This window comes from Eleutherodactylus coqui, chromosome 4, assembly GCF_035609145.1.
Source record: "Eleutherodactylus coqui strain aEleCoq1 chromosome 4, aEleCoq1.hap1, whole genome shotgun sequence".
Classification (NCBI taxonomy): domain Eukaryota; kingdom Metazoa; phylum Chordata; class Amphibia; order Anura; family Eleutherodactylidae; genus Eleutherodactylus; species Eleutherodactylus coqui.
In genome coordinates, this window is record NC_089840.1 from 279,861,157 (window position 1) to 279,876,251 (window position 15,095).

The 15,095-nt window shown below is 46.4% G+C and overlaps 1 protein-coding gene across 3 annotated transcripts in view; it reads left to right on the top strand.

Annotated features, from left to right (window-relative positions):
- The window catches only part of LOC136624352 (zinc finger protein 585A-like), a 188,413-nt gene that overhangs the window by 170,428 nt on the left and 2,890 nt on the right, over positions 1 to 15,095 (top strand). For 2 of the 3 annotated variants that reach the window (XM_066598300.1, XM_066598299.1), the window contains exon 6: positions 10,330 to 10,432. In XM_066598300.1, coding sequence (XP_066454397.1) covers positions 10,330 to 10,432 — 103 coding nt within the window. Of the gene's footprint in view, positions 1 to 9,165; positions 9,299 to 9,615; positions 9,796 to 9,884; positions 10,009 to 10,090; positions 10,156 to 10,329; positions 10,433 to 15,095 lie in introns of all 3 variants that reach the window. The other variant, XM_066598298.1, reaches the window with a different exon arrangement.

Sequence of the window (15,095 nt, forward strand, 5' to 3'; positions counted from 1 at the left end):
GATGACGTTGTTGTGGTGATTAGATGAACGTCCAAAAAGATAAGTATTTATTACCAGCTGATATACCCGGCTTCACCCAAGTTAATTTGGTCCAGGAGCTTATCTGTTATTCACATGGGAAATGTTATAAAGTTGTCGTTACTTCCGAGGAATAACATGTATATACACACAGAGGTGAGGTAGATTCTCCTCAGTATATACACACAGAGGTGAGGTAGATTCTCCTCAGTATATACACACAGAGGTGAGGTAGATTCTCCTCAGTATATACACACAGAGGTGAGGTAGATTCTCCTCAATACATACACATAGAGCTGAGGTAGATTCTCCTTAATACATACACATAGAGCTGAGGTAGATTCTCCTCAGTATATAGACATAGAGGTGAGGTAGATTCTCCTCAGTATATACACAGAGAGGTGAGGTAGATTCTCCTCAGTATATACACAGAGAGGTGAGGTAGATTCTCCTCAGTATATACACAGAGAGGTGAGGTAGATTCTCCTCAATACATACACATAGAGCTGAGGTAGATTCTCCTCAATACATACACATAGAGGTGAGGTAGATTCTCCTCAGTATATAGACATAGAGGTGAGGTAGATTCTCCTCAGTATATACACAGAGAGGTGAGGTAGATTCTCCTCAGTATATACACACAGAGGTGAGGTAGATTCTCCTCAGTACATACACACAGAGCTGAGGTAGATTCTCCTCAATACATACACACAGAGCTGAGGTAGATTCTCCTCAGTATATACACATAGAGGTGAGGTAGATTCTCCTCAGTATATACACATAGAGGGGAGGTAGATTCTCCTCAGTATAAACACATAGAACAGTTATATTTTCAGTTAGAGATGAGCGAGCATTTGTGAAAGTACTCGTTACCCGAGCGAGCACCATGTGGTGTTCGAGAATATTTTACCCTCTCCTCCCCACAGGGAGCCAATGAACATGCGGGGAAGGCTTTGGCACCTCCTGGTATGACGTGCCAACCCTGTGCACGTCTATAGCAGTGATTGGCTGGCGGATCAGATGACGTAGGATCATAAAAACTCAGGTAACCTGATGCTCGCCTCACATAGAGGCTGGATTAGCTGAGGGACAGAGCTGCTGTGAATGAGGGAGAGCGTTAGTGTAGGTTAGAAGGAGCCTTTAGACAGGGAATCCATCTTCAAAGAACCCAACAGTCCTTTTTAGGACTACAACTCCACTTTTGTGCATCATCAGTTTGGCTGCCTGGGACCAGTAGTGCGCATAAAGCATTCACAAGCATCCCGGCTGTATACTGCATACTGTTACCGGTTCTATGTAGTATACTGCTACTGGTGTACACAGACTATATAGGAACTAACAAAACTCCTCTCATTTTTCATTTTTTCTTTGACTGAAAGCATTTGCATAATAGGCCCAAGTGTGTGTCCTGTCGATCCGCACTATATAACAAGACTGCATACATTTTACACTGTCTATTTTTGACCTAAAGTGTACGTAAAATACCCTTAGTCTGTGTCCTTTCAATCCGCACTATATAACAAGACTATACACATTTTACACTGTATATTTTTTTCTAAAGTGTACGCAAAATACCCCTGTGTGTGTCCTGTTGATCCGCACTATATAACAAGACTATACACATTTTACACTGTCTATTTTTGGCTTAAAGCGTACGTAAAATACCCTTGGTCTGTGTCCTGTCAATCCGCACTATATAACAAGACTGTACTCATTTTAAACTGTCTATTTTTGGCTTAAAGCATACGCGAAATATCTTGCGGTTTGCGTAGCATTTTGACGCAGTGCATTATACAACATGATCAACACTAGTGGTAAGGGTCAGGGCATGGACGTGGGTGTCAGAATGAGGGTGTGGACAGAGGCTGAGGTCCTTGGCGGGGTGAAACAGTGCCTGTTGTTGAGGGAGAAGTAGAACACAGCGTATCTACGCTCCCTAACTTCATCTCACAGTTTGCAGGTCTGCGTGGTGCACCATTATTAAAACCACAACAGTGCGATCAGGTGATGATGTGGATAGCGAATAACGCGTCCAGTAATTTATCCACCACCCAGTCTTCCACGCAGTCCACTCACACTAGCCAAGGGACAGGACCTGTAAATGCTCACGCTGATCCTCCTTCCTCGCAGCTTGGTCACTCCAGGAAAGGGAGAGATTCAGAATGGGCATACTCTCAGGTTCCTTCCCTGAGTCACAAACAACGGTTCATGAGCCACCTGAGGAGTTTGTCGTGACCGATGCCCAAAATATGGAACTTTCATGGTCTCAGGGGGATGAGGGTGGGGACTTCCAAGTAGTGTCTCAAGGTAGTTGTTGATGATGATGATGATGATGATGAGACACAGTTGTCTGTCAGTGAGGTGGTTGTTAGGGCAGTAAGTCTGAGGGAGGAACAGCCTGAGGATTTAGAGGAAGAGCTGGTGGATGATGAGGTGACTGACCCGACCTGGGTTGGTAAGCTTACTGAAGACAGCGCTTCAGAGGGGAAGGCAACTGGAGCACCAGAACAGGTTGGAAGAGGCAGTGGAGTGGCCAGAGGGAGAAGCAGGGCCAGAGCAAGTAATCCCCCAACTTTTCCACACAGCACCACCTCGCGGCAAGCTCCCATGCAGAGGGCTAAGGCGCTCGAAGGTTTGGAGGTTTTTTAATGAGAGTGCGGACGACCGACGAACAGTGGTGTGCAACCTGTGCCACACCAACATCAGCAGGGGAGCCACCACTACCAGCCTGACCACCACCAGCATGCGCAGGCATATGATAGCTAAGCACCCGACGAAGTGGAACGAAGACCATTCACCACATGCGGGTCACACCGCTGCCTCTTCCCCTGTGTCACATGCTGTCACTGAGATGCAATCCCCCTCCCTGGACGCAGGCATGAGCGTCTCCAGCCCTGCACCCACCCCTTCACCTGCAGGGTCCTCCACTGCCTCCATGAATGTGTCCCAGCACAGTGTTCAGCTGCCCATAACAGCAGCATTACAGCGCAAGCGCAAACACCCGCATGCACAATCGCTAAACGTGCATATCTCCAAACTGCTGAGCCAGGAGATGCTGCAATATAGGCTGGTAGAAACTGAGGCTTTCCGCAACCTCATGGCGGAGGCCGTCCGTCGTACTGGGTCCTTAGTCGTCACTATTTTTCCCGTTGTGCTATCCCCGCCCTACACCAGCATGTGTCACGGAATATGAACCGTGCCCTCACCAATGCGGTTACTGGGAAGGTCCGCTTAACCACTGACACATGGACAAGTGCTGGCGAGCAGGGACACTACATCTCCCTGATGGCACATTGGGTTAACTTGGCGGAGGCTGGGACCGAGTCTGACCCTGGGTCCGCTAACGTGCTACCCACACCAAGGATTGCAGGTCCTACCTCAGTCATGGTTTCTCCGGCTTATTATGCCACCTCTTCCACATTTCAATTACAATCTGTGAGCATGTCATCTTCAGTTGGTAGCTTTAGGCGCTGAGCACTGCCGTGGGGAAGCGTCAACAAGCTGTGCTGAAACTCCTAAGCTTAGGTGACAAGAGGCACACTGCCCAAGAGCTGTTACAGGGTTTGATGGAGCAGACAGATCTGTGGCTTTCGCCGCTGAATCTCCAACCAGGCATGGTCGTGTGTGACAATGGGCGTAACCTGGTGGCGGCTCTGCAGCTCGGCAGACTAACACACGTGCCATGCCTGGCCCACATGTTCAATCTGGTGATTCAGCACTTTTTAAAAAACTACCCCAATTTGTCTGAGCTGCTCAGCAAGGTGCGCCACGTGTGCGCACATTTCAGAAAGTCCACCACAGATGCTGCCACCCTCAGGACACTGCAACAGCGCTTCCAGCTGCCAGTTCACTGACTGTTGTACAACGTGACCATGTGCTGGAATTCAACTTTGCACATGTTGGCCAGGGTTTACGAGCAGCGTAGAGCCATTGCTGAATACCAGCTGCAACATGCCCGTCGGAGTGGTAGTCAGCCTCTGCACTACTTCACAGAGGAGTGGACATGGATGTCTGACATCTGTCAGGTGTTAAGAAACTTTGACGGGTCAACACAAATGGTGAGTGGTGATGCGGACATTATCAGCGTAACCATGCCACTGCTTTTCCTGCTAAGAAGGTCGCTGCTAAGCATTAAGGCCGACGCTTTGTGGATAGAACAGGAGATGGGGGATGACAATACGTCGCTTAATAGCCAGACCACCCTCAGGTCTGTTTCTCAGCGCGTATTGGAGGAGGAGGAAGAGGGGGAAGAGACTGCTGCCCACACCGCAGAGGGTACCCATGCTACTTCCTTCACATCTGTTTAGCATGTATAGGCTGAAGAGGAGGAGGAGGAGACTGAGAGTCATCCTCCTAGTGAGGACAGCGATGTGTTGCGTACTGGGACTCTGGCACACATGGCTGACGTCATGTTGAGCTGCCTTTCCCGTGACCCTTACGTTAGATGAATTTTGGCCAACACAGATTACTGGGTGTTCACCCTTCTTGACCCACGATATAAGGAGAACCTTTCCACTCTCATTCCCGAAGAGGAAAGGAGTACGAGAATGATGCAATACCACAAGGCCCTGGTGGAAAAGCTGATACTAAACTTCCCATCTGACTATGCTAGTGGTAGAGAGCGTAGTTCAGTGGGCCAACTATCAGGGGAGACGAGGGGAAAAGGGAGCATGTCCATTGCAGGCAGGGGAACACTCTCCAAGGCCTTTGCCAGTTTTATGGCACCCCAGTCAGACGGTGTCACCACTCCCCGGTCTAGACTGAGTAGGAGGGAACAGTGTAAAAAGATGGTGAGGGAGTACATAGCCGACCGTACCAACATCCTCTGTGATCCCACTGCTCCATACAACTATTGGGTGTCAAAGCTGGACACAAGGCACAAACTTGCGCTGTACACCTTGCAGGTGCTGGCCTGTCCTGCTGCTAGCGTGTTATCAGAGAGGGTGTTTAGTGCTGCCGGGGGGGATTATCACGGATAAGCGTACCCACCTGTCAACTGACAGCACCGTCAGGTTTACACTTATTAAGATGAACAAAGCCTGGATTTCCCCAGACTTCTCCACCGGTGGAAAGCAGCTTAACATAAAGTATCTTTAAGCTAGAACTGGAAAACCATGCACCCTCTATCACCCCAAAAAAGGGTAGAAGTAGCTTGGTCTATCCTTCTCTGATCTTCCTCCTCCTCCTTCTTCCCCTCCTCCTCCTCCTAAATCAGCATTACAGCACGCTGAACAGCCAATTCTTCAGAGGGCCAAAAGGCTCTTTAAAAACAATTTTTTTCGGAGGGCTGCCTCCAGGCTCTGTCAAAAGCATTTTTTCTGAGGGCCGCCTCCGGGTACTCTCCCCCAATTTTGAGGAGGTTCACCACTAGAGTTCAGCAAACGTGCTGGTTCCAGCTTCATACGCCCACAGAGTCCACTAATGTATCCCAGCGCAGTTTCGAGCTATTTGACACTGAGACAGAATGAATTGTCCTGGTTTGGCCACTCTAATTTCTTCATAGTACATGTTGTTTTTCCCTGGGGCACTGGTTAAAGAGCCCCGCGGGGCGAGCCAGGGGTTGGGACAGGCGGTAGCTTGCCTGTCGGTCGACTGCCACCTGGATCCCATTAAGCAAGTACGAGCTCTATGTTAAAAAAAATATTTCAGGGGTTCACCTGCACTCTCGGTAAACAAATGTTTCAGGGGTACACCTATACTCTTGGTAAACAAATCCTTTTAGGGCTTCACCTATACTCCTGGTAAACAAATCTTTTTGGGTTTCACCTGCACTCTTGGTAAACAAATCTTTCAGGGGTTCAACTACACTCTTAATAAACAAATCTTTTAAGGGTTCACCTATACTCTTGGTAAACAAATCTTTCAGGGGTTCACCTGCAATCCGGGTAAATATCTTTTGTTTTAAAATGGGTTGATGAATTGTGGACATGTGTAGAAGTACTGGTATCTGAGTCCTCTTTATGCCCACGTTTGTGGCTCATGAAATTTTGTGACGGAGGTGGTATAGGATTGGAATTATGATCATACATTAATTTATCAGCCATTCTCATCCGCATTGTGGGCTATCGCCCACAATTTCAGAGAGGGTCGCTGCCAGGCCCTGCCAACCCTCTGCAGTGTGTGTCTCCTGTTCTTCCTCATCCAATACGCACTTATAAATAGACATGAGAGTGGTGTGGCTGTCAAACAACCGTGTGGCATAAAGATAGCTGAACGCTGCGCTGGGTAAAATTTCAGTACGCTGTGGACTACTGAGTAGGCGATGTGCCTTACCCCAACTGGGATGGGGACAGCTGGACGCTGCGCTGGGAAAAATTTCAGTGCCCTGTGGATGCAGGCTCGTGCCTGCGTCCTGGGGGGGGGGGGGGATTGGACAGCAATGCCAACATGTAACACAGGAGAAGTGGCAGGGGTGTCACCCGCAGGTGGTGATTGGCCTTTGTTTCACCTAGTGTGGTGCTTAGCTAAGATGTGCCAGTGCGTGTGCCTTGCTGATTATGGTCTGGCCCAACTAAATTGTTAGGGGGATGACCACAGGCTCTTGCCCACAATTTGGCTTGATAATGCAACCTGGGAGCCTCAGATGTATCCATGCATGCTGCCCCTGCTGTTCCCATCTGTTTCTGTGGTGTTTCCATCACTTTCTGATGTTTTCAGGTGAATCACACACCCTCCCCTATTCAGAGCATGGGTCACCTTGAAAAGTGCTCGAGCCTCCCATTGACTTTAATAGGGTTCGTTACTCGAAACGAGCTCTCTAGCATTATAAAAAGCTCGACTCGAGTAACGAGCACTCGAGCATTTTGGTGCCCACTCATCTCTATTCTCAGTATATACACATAGAGGTGAGGTAGATTCTCCTCAGTATATACACATAGAGGTGAGGTAGATTCTCCTCAGTATATACACATAGAGGTGAGGTAGATTCTTCTCAGTATATACACATAAAGATCAGTTATATTATCTTCAGTTTAAACACATACAGGTGAGGTGGATTCTCCTCAGTATATAGACACAGAGATCATTTATATTCTTCTCAGTATATACACAGAGGCGGGGTAAATTCTCCTCAGTTTATTCACGTGGAGGTGAGGTAGATTCTTCTCAGTATAAACACACAGCGGTCAATTAGATTCCCCTATAACGTCTATTGGCTATGACGTGCCAGGGGTAGTGCTATGACGATACCAGGGAGCGGGCCTATGACATTGCTAGGGAGCAGAGCTATGAGAATCACACACTCACATACAAACAGACATTTGGTCATTAGTCGTTTGATTAACTCGTGATCCCAGGTGAGAGGACATGGGAAGTCGCTGTGTTAGCTCTAGACTTCCTGCTTTATACATCACTGTTGCGGCCCCAGATTACTCGTAGTGGTCTTGTGAAGATGCAACATGCCTTACCTCAAACATGAAGGAATAGCCTTGCGAATCAATTAAATTGTTCCATCCTGCACAGAAACGGAGAACATAACATCTACACATTAATTTCTTCTCCCAGCTTTCCTCTTATTATCTCCAGTAATTGTATTAAATGGGATGTAATTAAGGGCTCTTTTATATGGATCGATTAGGTTATCTTCACACACAACGTTGGAGCTGTGGAATTACTGTTGTGTTTTCTGCAGATGGGCGGAGTTAACGAGCCTTGTGGGATTGGCTGTGTTTTGTATTGCGGACTTTGTATTTGTACTTGTGTTCTTATGTGCGGATTTTCTGTTGCGGAATGTGTTGTGTTTTTGTGATGCGTAGATCCTGCACCGCAGTCATGAGGGGCAAAGTTTATTTTTACACTTCGACAGAGACAGATTTTCAAGCAGAATCAGTTCATTTCTACAGCGAAAAAGCTGCAAAAACTGGAACTAAAGTGTATTTGCGAATTTTGGTCCGTTTTTTTATTATCCCGATTGACGTCTATGAAAAAAATCTGCAGCATTTCCATAACCTAATTAGGCATGCTGCACAATGTAAATTTCTTGCGTATCCACAACAGAAAAATTCTGCTAAATGTGAAGCAGATTTGTGTAAAAGCACCCTTAGGCCTTATTCACATAACCGTTTTCTTTCAGCTATTTTGCTGTGCTAATACGTCATCCGAAAATCGCGGCCATCTGAAACATTAGATTCCAATACATTCAGATAGGCGATTTTCAGGTGAGTAAAAGATACGCTGCGGATTCCAGATGGCCACTTTTATGTGCAGCCAGAAAAGATAGGTCTTGTCCTTTCTTTTGTCTGCGATCAGCCTGCAGCTCTCATAGAAGCCTATGAGAGCTGCCTGCAAGGGGGGGAAGGGACTGTAGCAGCAGCTCACAGACCTGCTATGTTGCCCGCTAGGGCGATGTGTGTTTTTTTTTTTTTGTAAAAAAAAGGCTTCGCTGCATATGAAATTTTACCGGATGTGAGAATAGCATGTTGTTCGAAATGAAAATTTGTAATGCACTCGCATAAACCTCACAGAGCATGCTAGCGCGATGCAATTCTTTTTCCAGTTCCACAGAGAATAATAGGTAATATCGGCCAAAAATAGGAAGGTTTTTCTACTTTCAAACTCGTAGTCTGATGGTAAAATCGCCCATGTAAATTAACCCATGAAAAATGAGTTCTCTTCATGTGTGATTTCTGTGCATCTCGCAACGCATAGAATTAGTGCTAAAAATCACTCTTAGGCTGGGTTCACACATGGCGCTTTTGCCGCTGCAGATCCGCCCGTGGCAAATCCGCCCGCGGCTGCTAATCTCGGGATTAGCCAGCCATGTGGACGAGATTTCTCAGAAACCTCGTCCACACGGGACGGCTAATCAGCTGCGGTAAATCCGCCTGAAACCGCGGCTGTGGCCGCCGCAGCCACGGTTTCAAAAGAAGCAGCATGTCTATTTACCTTTTCTTTTTTGTTTATTTTCGTCGCGGCCGCGCTCTACTCTATGGGAGCACCGGCCGCAACGGAAAAGCAAGCGGCCGGGCCGCTTCAAAGCCGCCGCGGTTCTCCCGGCAGAAATCCCACGGTTTTTGCTGCGGCCAAACCGCAAGATTTCCGACGGGAATACGCCATGTGTGAACCCAGCCCTATTTATAGATCCCTTTCAATCCACTGTAATCCTGAGATTTGGTTGTGGTTACATTGTCTCGTCTTCTTCCCATTCAGGATCCACAGCTGATATCTTCTATATCAGATAATATTCCTGATTGACCCGACAAGGATGGAGAGGAACCGGGACAAGATGGCGGAGAGTATATTCACCCTTACCCTAGAGATACTCTTCCAGCTTACAGGAGAGGTGAGAGATTCTGGGGATGACGTCACGTTCCATCATTCTTATCTATGGCAGTCTGCGGGCACATCTACGTCAGAGGATTTACTGCCGATTCATCATAAATGCCGGAAAAATATTGCAGCTTACAAAGCTGTGACAGAAACCCAACAGACTTGTTATAAGCAAATGATCTCTTTCATGTAGTAGATTGAAAACTCTGTAATAATAGAAATTATGTACACAGATGTGAACAGAACCTTAATTGTTGGACATAACTGGAGACATGAAGGACTCTGGGAATGCCTGCAGGGATATTTATGGATGTATCTTCTCATAAACAGGATTACACGGTAGTGAAGAAGACTTCTAGTGGTGGCTGTCAGGCCCCGGTGTCTGATGGATGGGGAAGACTCCTGAGCCCAATCACAGGGCCTCCACCTCACCCCCTGATACTGGAGGAGATCAATGAGCAGAAGATCCTAGAGCTCACCAACAAGATGATTGAGCTGCTGACTGGAGAGGTGACGCTGCTGGGAATGCTGGGACATTATACAGTAACGCTATGGCCATATAACATGTCTGGGTGATGACGGTATCATTGTGTTGTCAGGTTCCTATAAGGTGTCAGGACGTCACTGTCTATTTCTCCATGGAGGAGTGGGAGTATTTAGAAGGACACAAGGATCTATACAAGGACATCATGATGGAGGACCACAAGCGCCCCCCATCACCAGGTAATAGACAGGACTAAATTCACATGGCCTTTATTATTTGTATGTAGAGAATGAATTCAGTGGCTGCTTGTGTTTTCTGCAGGTAGATCCAGTAAGAGAACAGCAGCGGAGAGATGTCCCCGTCCTCTTCTTCCACAGGATGATCAGGTAGATGGAGAGAAGGTCTCATGAAACCTCCTCTCTGGTCTTTTTGGCCCAGATCACTACTGCTGTCATGTTATTCCGGCTCCTCATACTAATTAATGACCTTTTCTGGCCATATAAAACCTTCCACACGACTTCTCCAACTGTGTGATGACTTTTACAATATTTATTTCACAGCTCGTGAAACTGGAGGAAGATCTGATCCATATTAATGCTACAGAAATACATGTGAGGGAGGATCAGCCGTGTAAGGAGGAGATCTCTACAGATGACCCCCCAGGTGAGACTACATGTAGAGAAGAGTCTGCATTGTCAGGATTTTCAGTTGCATATAAAACCTATCAAAAACTCGTATTCATACTGATACAATTAATAATGTAACATGTGTTACGTCCATGCAGGTCGCAAAAACAATGACTTCCATGGTCACAATGCAAACAAGGACTGGAGGGAAATGATTGGGATAGGGGAACAAGCATACATGTTTAACGCCATAGCAAATTGTACTAGAAACAGGACTTGCCAGGAGACATCCAATAATGACTGACAACCACCAAAACACATACCTAGAATACCAACATGCATAAGTAGATGGAATAGCTGAAGTACATACGAGGTATTGGTTCATATTTTGGCCAAGATACTTACTCCCTACTCTAATAAAACTACTTAACCCCAGGAGTCCTGCCTACAAGTGGGGTGATCGTCCCAATAGGGACGGCCCCATGCTGGAACCTAGGGGCCTGGCTCAGCCTAGATGGTAAGAGACAGCACACCGTTCACATCCACCAACAGACAAGGAACATCCACCTATAACAGGTAACTGATCACACCTCACACAGACACAGAACATGTCGCCGTACACACCAACAAACTGACAGTAACCCCACTCAGATAACTCATGCATGAATACTCCAGCAGTGGACATTCCTGAACCGGCTACTACAGTGGGGTGCGTAAGTAGCCGATTGGGTGAAAGACACTTACATTGTATATTATATTTAGCATAATATTTATACATTGCTTGCATTTTCATGTTGTTCGTTAGGGGGACAAGAAAATAGACTCGCCAAAAGCGAGACCAAAAAAAGTGTGCGGAAGGCGCTAAAAGATTGCCCTCCGCACACAGCAAACCGCTATGCCAAGTTTGTAGAGCCAAAGTAATTAAGGAAGAGTCAAGCGGATTTATGGAGGATATTAAGCAGTTAATCAGGGATGAAGCGCGCTCTGCCCTGGTATCCCAATCCATACAGTCAGCTCCACCGTACACATCAAAGCGCTTAAGGAAGCCCTGTAGCTCAGCTGAGTACTCTGACTCCGAAAGGAGTACCACGTTCTTAGATCTAGAGAAGCATCCAGCTCCAGAGGAGTCCTCGGACGTGGACGATTACAAAAAGTTCCTATTTAATCAAGAGGACCTCTCTGAATTTATTAAGGCAGTCTGAGCTACCCTCAAGATGGAAGAACTCAGGCAACCCCGCACCATCCAGGGGGGCTGGGGGAAAAGCGTAGACACACTTTTCCAGTTCATAATAACATCCAGCAAATGATCAAATAAGAATGGAGTGAACCCAATACAGGATCCTTTACAAGAAAGGGAATTAAGAGGCGCTACCCATTTTCGGAGGAGGTAAGCGCAGATTGGGAGGAAATGCCCAAGGTGGACGTCCCCGTGGCTAAAGTGGCCAAGCAAACAACTCTAACATTTGAAGATGCCACACAGCTGGGGGAACCCATGGATAGAAAATTAGAGGGCTTAGCAGCCACCTGCGTGGCCCGAACCTTAAGCATGTGGTTAAAACTGTTTGAAATCCACATATCTAGTAAGACCCTGAGAGAACAAATTCCTGAATCCCTCCTGGTCTTGAAATGGTAATACATTTCTTGGCCAACGTATCAGCCAAAACGGTGATAGCGCTGCAGTGAGAGCAGATAAAGGTCCACTAGAAGGGTGCTGTGACTAAAATCTTGGTCAGACGATCTAGCCTTCAAAAATATATTATGTTCACTCCCCTTTCACGGGCAATTTTTAGTCGATCTGGACTTGGGCAAAATTCTTGTGAAGGCTGCGAATAGGAAAAAGGGGTTTCCAGAAGAAAGGCAGCAAAGAAAGAAGCACAACAGTCAGAGCCCTACAAGGGCAAGGGCAAGACGGGCAGATGGAGCTACCCCAAATGGGGTAAAACAAGGGAATTCCTCCTTAATCCTCACCACTGGGGTTTCCCCAACACAAGACCATGAAGGTATCCTTTTCGGGGCGAGACTGAGGGCGTTTGCAGACAGAAGGGCCTCAATCGGCAAAAACACTTGAATTCCCCAAATTCTACACCAGGGGTACCAAGTAGAATTCATATCTCACCCCCATAAAAAAATTATAACAGGAGGCTCAGGCCACCAACTTCATCTCCTTCAGCAGGGGGTTCGGGACCTGCTGAAGTTGAAAGCAATAACCCCGGTCCTGCAAATGGAAAGAGCTACAGGTTATTATTCCAGACTGTTTCTGATAAAGAAACCATGGGGAAAATCCCGAATGATCATTCATAAATCTAAAGTCGCTGAACGTGCACATAAAATATTGAAGGTGCAAGATGGAGTCAATGAACTCGGCGATAAGGCTAATAAAGCAAGGGGCCCTCATGGCCTCTATAGATTTAAAGGAAGCATACTTACATATACCAATTCATATGGACTCGCAAAAATTTCTCAGGTTCGCGCTCCACAGGGGGAAAAGAACAAGGCCTTTTCAATTCTCCTGCGCCCCTTTCGGGATATCGTCGGCCCCACGCATCTTCAGGAGAAGATCATGGCAGAACTAGTGGCATACCTCAGACAGAAATTGGTTCTAATAGTGCCCTACTTGGACAATATCCTAGTCATAGCAGAAACCAAGGAGCTCTTAAAAGAACATCTGCTGACAACTATTCACCTTCTCCAGTACTCAAGATGGATAATAAACTTGGAAAAGTCGGACGTAGTTCCCAGCCAAAAGAAGCTGTTTCTTGGCATCATGCTAGACTCAAAAAAATCAGCACTTGTTTCTCCCCGATTCAAAAATGCAGGGGGTTCAGAGATAGGTCAGCATTTTCCACTCTCATCCACTTATACTTGAGAAATGTGTACTTTAAACAGCAAAACGTCCTTTGTATGTCATCTTTGCATCCTTTGTATGTCATCTTGTACAAGATTAAAGTTTATCCATTTCTGGATTTCTTCTGCTTCCTTGTCGGTTCCTTTAAGAGGGGGGTAAAACTCAGTACCACACCATCTCTTTCCTGTAAGTATCCTGACCTTTCAATCATTGTTTCCCGCTCTTATAGACGCAGAGTTTTTTCTTATTTCCGTATTGTCTTCTCATAATTCACTGGAATAAGTTCCAGTTCCTGTACATCTTCACTCTATTTCCACTAATTCAATGACTTCTCAAGCTTATCAAAATGTAAGACCTCCAGGTGTCTTCTCCTCTCTACATACTAGCCTTGACGCATTTGTTACATACATCTCTTTGATCTGCTCATTGACAGTCTGTAATGTCTTCTTCAAAAAGATCTTCTCTTACAGGGACCCCTCTTACACATGAGTTTGTCTAGAGTTTGTATAATGGTATATCAGGTGAAGCTGCGGTCCTGAGAGCCTGTGGTTTTGCAAAACCCGTTATTCAGACTATGATGAAGACCAGAAAGTCCTCTTCTTCCAAGGTTTACCATCATGTTTGGTAGACTATATTCCTCTGGTGAATAAAGCACAACCTCTACCCATTGCATTTTCTGCTTTCGCGCCTTCTGCCTTTCGTTCAGGAGGTTCTGGACATAGGATTGGGCCTTATCAGACAGGCTTCTAAGTCGACCATATATACCTTTATTCAGAGGGTTGTCCAAGATGCTCCTCCATACCGTTCTCCTGACCCACCTTGGGACCTGAATTTGGTACTGGACGCAATGCAGTCTCATCCGTTCAAGCCATTTTACAACATTCCAGCTCATCTTTTATCCTGCAAAGTTGCTTTTTTGGTGGTGATCACATCTACCCTTTGGAATTCTGAGCTTGCGGCCTTGTCGGTGAAACCTATATTCACTATAGTCCTTCAAGATAAGCTGGTCCTAGGTTGTGTGCCATCTAGAGATGAGCGAACCTACTCGGCCATGCCCCTTTTTCGACCGAGCACCGCGATTTTCGAGTACTTCCGTAGTCGGGCGAAAAGATTCGGGGGGCGCGGTGGGTGAGTGGGGGGTTGCAGCGGGGAGTGGGGGGGGGAGAGGGAGAGAGAGAGGGCTCCCCCCGTTCCCCGCTGCTACCCCCGAATCTTTTCACCCGAGTACTGAAGTACTCGAAAATCGCGGTGCTCGATCGAGTAATTACTCAAAACGAGTAGGTTCGCTCATCTCTAGTGCCATCCTTTCTCCCTAAGATAGTGACGACCTTCCACAGTAATGAAGATATTGTTTTACCTTCATTCTGCCCCTCAGGTACTCATTCGGGGGAATGCACTCTCAAGTTAGATTTGGTGCAATCCTTAAAAAAATAATACAATGGGATAGCGCCTTGTACAATTGACAATAGGTAAAAATAATTGGTGTTAGATGAATGATTAAGGCAACTTACCCGGTGTGGACAGTCCTCATGGAAGATTGTCCAGGTCTGTAAAAAGATACAACTCTTGTGCACATAGGCATCCAAGTATAATAGGAGAGCTGCTGGACAGATCCAAAGATGGCAGTTTTTGGTCAAAGCAACAAGCGAGAGAGTAGAAAAAAAATAAGAGAGCTGAGTGCAGGATTTTTTTCTGCCTTCTCTCTGTCTCTCTCTTGTTGGTTTAATCCTTAAGAATACTTCCCCTAGATGTATTCCTGTAGACACTCTGATTCTCTGTTTGTGATCCCAGATGGTTCAAGATGTGGTATTTCAAAGCAGTCATGTCATGCTGGATCAGATCAGCAGTGCCAGAC